A 4,617-nucleotide genomic window follows, 5' to 3' on the forward strand; every position below is an offset into this window, starting at 1 on the left:
AATAATAATAATAATGGTGATGATTTATTTGCCACGAGGGCATAGATGAGAGGGATATCCCAAGAACAGTCAACAATTTGTGAGATTTTATATAAAAGACGTGGGGGGGGGGAGGAGTGTTTGATTAAGGTTCAACGCCTGGAATTTTGAGATGTGTATGTGCAAGGGTCCATTGGCACCATCGATCCCTGTTATTTTCTATTTTATTGACCTGGAAAGGATGAAAAGTTGGGCAAAGGCTTTTAAGTGGATTCGGTAAACGGAAACTGAAAGAAGCCCGTCGTATATATATGCGTATGTGTTTTCCACCACCGCTTGATAACTTGTGTTGGTGTGTTTATGTCTTAGCGGTTCACCAAAGGAGATTGATAGAATAAGTACCAGGATAAAAAAAAAGGTGGGGGGCAGTCTTTCGGAGAAAGTCTATCAAAACTGAAAGTATTTGTTCGACAATTTCCGTAATTTTTAAAAATTATTTCTTTAATTTTTTTCATCAGCTCAATCGCTTGTTTGTGTATTTTTTTGTGTACGTTTGTGTTTATGTGCTTGTATGTATGTATATTTGTGAATGTAAATATATTTATGTATGTGTTCATGTGTATGTATGTATGTATATGTGTGTATGTACGCGTTAACACATACATACACAAATAGACATACTTGCGCATAAATTCATACATACGAAAAAAAAAAAAAGGTAATTTTTCAGATTAACACCCACACGATCTTCACTAGGGTGTTGGGGTTAGGGTCAGGATTAGGGTTTTAGGGTTACGGTTAGGATTTCAGTGTTTGGGTTAGGGAATTCCGTCCCTAACCGTAACCGTAACCTTAAACACTAACCCTGACCCTTAAACCCTAACCCCCTAGTGAAGATCGTGCAGGTGTTAATCTGAAAAATTATCAAAAAAACAACAACAAAAAAACCATTAAATAAATCGATTCAACCGAGGAAAAAAAAATTAAAGAAGTATAAATTTACTACGAAAACTGCGGAACTAATACTTTCAGTTTCGATAGACTTTCTCCGAAAGACCGCCAAAAACAAGTACTGGGTTTGATTCATCCGACTAAAAATTCTTAAAGGCGGTGCCCCAGCATGGCCGCATTCTAGTGTCTGAAACAAGTAAAAGATCAAAGAAAAGATATCACGGCAATATACTTGTCTGGTAAATGATTTCATCTGAGACCATGTTTTGAAACTAAAGGAATTACGGTTTGGAAGACACGTTAGCCATTCAAAATCACACAACTTCACTAGAACAGGTTAACCTACACTTTCTGACCCGGACAAAAAAAAAAAATTAGTGTAAATAGGTGTAAAACAACATGTAGTAAACGAATATAGCATAGGTAATTTTTCCTCTGAAATGCTACATTCGGCCTCCAGAACGCATTGGTCGGCCCGAGGCTATAGTTGAAGATACTTACCCAAGGTGCCATGCAGTGGGACTGAACCCAGAACCGTGTGGTTGGGAAGAATATCCGTTTTCTTGAGAAAAAATCGGATCGTGTGAATTTCCCTGGTCCTCTCCCGCCTCCTTCGCCAGCGCGTATTTTTTTCATATTCACTCACTACGTTTTTTACTAGAAATTTTTTTTACTACACAATTTTTTGCTTTCATTTTTGTGACCGGGTCAGGACCTGGAGGTTAACCCTAGAACATTCATTACTTTGTGTCAAAACTGTCATCGCACCAATTGCGACCTCGTCACTGACAGGGACACACTGCTAAAATATATTCAAGTACTTAGCTATCCTTTAATGTAGAAGACGGATTCGCCTGCTACAAAAACATTATCCCGATCTGCACCATACCTAGGAAGAAGGCGGGATGGTCACGACTGGGACGCTTTTGTAAATTGGTCCGCTTGACATAACAGAAGATAGCAATAACGATTTAAACGTAGGTGAGGTCCCGCCACATTCACGATAATGTGATTAAACACACACAAGCGCGTGTGGGCACACAAAACACACACACGTGTGCATTAGTATAACATACATATATAGGCGGAGGTCGGGTGTTGGCATCCCGATCCCACCCCCATCTATCTATCTATACACATGGTAGTAAATCTCATGTAATTAGGTACTACTAAAGCAGCGCGGACCCGAACGCGCAGTCGCGCGTCCGCGCTAGCTAGTCGTGAGTGGTCGATCCTAACCCTAACCCTATTCCTAACCCTAAACACGTATTCATTTGCACACGCGGGTTAGGGTTAGGGTTAGGGTCGCCCACTCAAGACTAGCTCGCACGACTGCGCGTTCGGGTGCGCGACTGCACGACTGCGCGTTCGGGTCCGCGCTGCTTTAGTAGTACCATGTAATTAGAACGAGCTGAAAATGTTTCATCCATTAGGAATATCGAAGCAACCAGCTTCCCCTAAGATTGTTTAAAATGTGGTATTGTCTTCATGTCGAGTCTCTTTTGACCCTAAGCGTAACAGGCCGACAAATAGCGTTCGATAAAATATGCAGAAATGTGGGTGGGGAGGTCGATATGATCGACTAAACAAAAAAATAAAAAAACGCACACACACACGTGAAAGCAGTGCTCCAGTATGGTCGCAGTCGAATGACTGAAACAAGTAAAAGAGGTGTTAGCCTTGTCTTCGTTAACATCAACAGAGAGTAAAAAAGAGAGAAAGCGACAACTATTGTATATGTGCGGTCGTATGCTGAGGCGTATACGCGCGTGTATTTACTCTTTTACTCGTTTCAGTCTTTTGACTGTGGCCATGCTGGAGCACCGCCTTTAGTCGAGCAAATCGACCCCAGGACTTATTCTTTGTAAGCCTAGTACTTATTCTTTCGGTCTCTTTTGCCGAACCGCTAGGTTACGGGGACATAAACACACCAGCATCGGTTGTCAAGCGATGTTGGGGGGACAAACACATACATATATACGACAGGCTTCTTTCAGTTTCCGTCTACCAAATCCACTCACAAGGCATTGGTCGGCCCGAGGCTATAGTAGAAGACACTTGCCCAAGTTGTGTATGAACACGAGAGAAATTTTTTCAACTGAAATTCCTTCAGTCTGCAGAGAAATATTTCTTATAGAGGAATTTCAGTAAGATGTGAGCTAATCCTAAGTAAAACACACGACATGGTTTCAATACACGATTACACTTACACCCTTAAAAAGAAGAAAAAAAAAAAAAAAAACACGACTAGCGTACCCCTAATTCTTGTCTGCCTCTAAAATAGACCCCACTTTTTTTTCTCATGCCTTACTGAAAGAAACAGCCCGTCATTTCATTATACCACGGTGACATACCATGAATACTGGAAGTAATTTATACTTTACAATGTATATGAATATTTATGGTGTGTATATAAACATAGTTAGCTTACATCAATATTATTTATACAGTCAACGAACATGTATAAAACACATGTTTATGCTTTGAAAAAGAAAAAGGGTCCGACATCCTACCTAACTGTACGCTATATTTTCTGTTGATAATCTCTCGTAGGCGATCCATTTGAGTAGTTTGTTCACCGGGATTAAACAACTGGGTCCTGGAATCATTTGGTAAGTCATTATTCATGATTAGAGGGGGAATTCTTAACGTCCTTCACGAGCCGGTTAGTCCGACAGTACACTGAATATTGACAAATAAGTCAAACCAGTCAAGTCAATTATAAGCCAGTCGGTGCTCGGCATTCGGCAGTTTTCGACACCAGACAATTGTTACTGTCGGGAAGTAACGAACGCGCAGAATATGGAAGGATGAGTCAGTTACAACGAATAAATTAACTGCAGATTATATTTTCACAGCTGACGAAACAACGCCACCCGTATTATTATTATCAACTGTTATTTCGATATCACGATAAGGTTTTTTTTTTTTTTTTTTTTGTGCACGAGGTATTTTAATTTAATTTTCTCTTTATGAGTCGTGTAACAGGTTGACGGAGCAGCGCCGATAAAAAATTTGAGCCTTCCCACAGTAACGTGAGTGCTGACTAACCTGAAAACGCGGATGTAACTGTTGCAAGGGTGTTAAAAAGTCATCCTCTATCGCCTTTCAATGTTAAACAGAGCAGAAGGAAAGGCCTACTCCACATATCAGAACGTGTATTTGGAATTTCTAACTTTGTTTTATTCATTCATGACTCCTCGTGGAGTGGAGTGGACGGTGCGTGTGCGCACGCATGTCTGCGGATAACACACATACATATAGGAGACGCAATGCATATAACACACCGCCTATAATTCTATAATTACACACACACACACACTTTTACACGTTTCATTAATTTGACTGCGACCATGCTGGAGCACCGCCTTTAGTCGAACAAATCGACCCCAGGACTTATTCTTTCTAAGCCTAGCACTTATTCTATCGTTTTTTTTTGCCGAACCGGTAAGTTTCGGGGTAATAAACACACCAGCATCAGTTGTCAAGCGACGGTGGTGGTGGTGGTGGGACAAACACAAATACACACACACACACGCACAAATATATACTTATATATATATATATCAGAAGGTTCAGAAAAAACTGAACCTTCTGATTCTTTTAATGTGCTAATTTCCTGGTATTAAATTGATATTAATTAATATCAAACTTTTACCCTATTATGTTATATATATATATATATAT

General features: G+C 40.0%; 1 protein-coding gene across 1 annotated transcript in view; it reads right to left on the bottom strand.

The window, feature by feature from the left end:
- LOC106878069 (acetoacetyl-CoA synthetase) overlaps positions 1-3,844 on the bottom strand; it is a 50,355-nt gene extending 46,511 nt beyond the window's left edge. Inside the window, exon 1 of the mRNA XM_052974499.1 lies at positions 3,444-3,844. Within this exon, the coding sequence (XP_052830459.1) occupies positions 3,444-3,558 (115 nt within the window). The 5' untranslated portion in view covers positions 3,559-3,844. The remainder of the gene's footprint in view (positions 1-3,443) is intronic.
- Between the last annotated feature and the right edge of the window lie 773 nt (positions 3,845-4,617).

Source organism: Octopus bimaculoides, chromosome 1 (assembly GCF_001194135.2).
Source record: "Octopus bimaculoides isolate UCB-OBI-ISO-001 chromosome 1, ASM119413v2, whole genome shotgun sequence".
Lineage (NCBI taxonomy): Eukaryota > Metazoa > Mollusca > Cephalopoda > Octopoda > Octopodidae > Octopus > Octopus bimaculoides.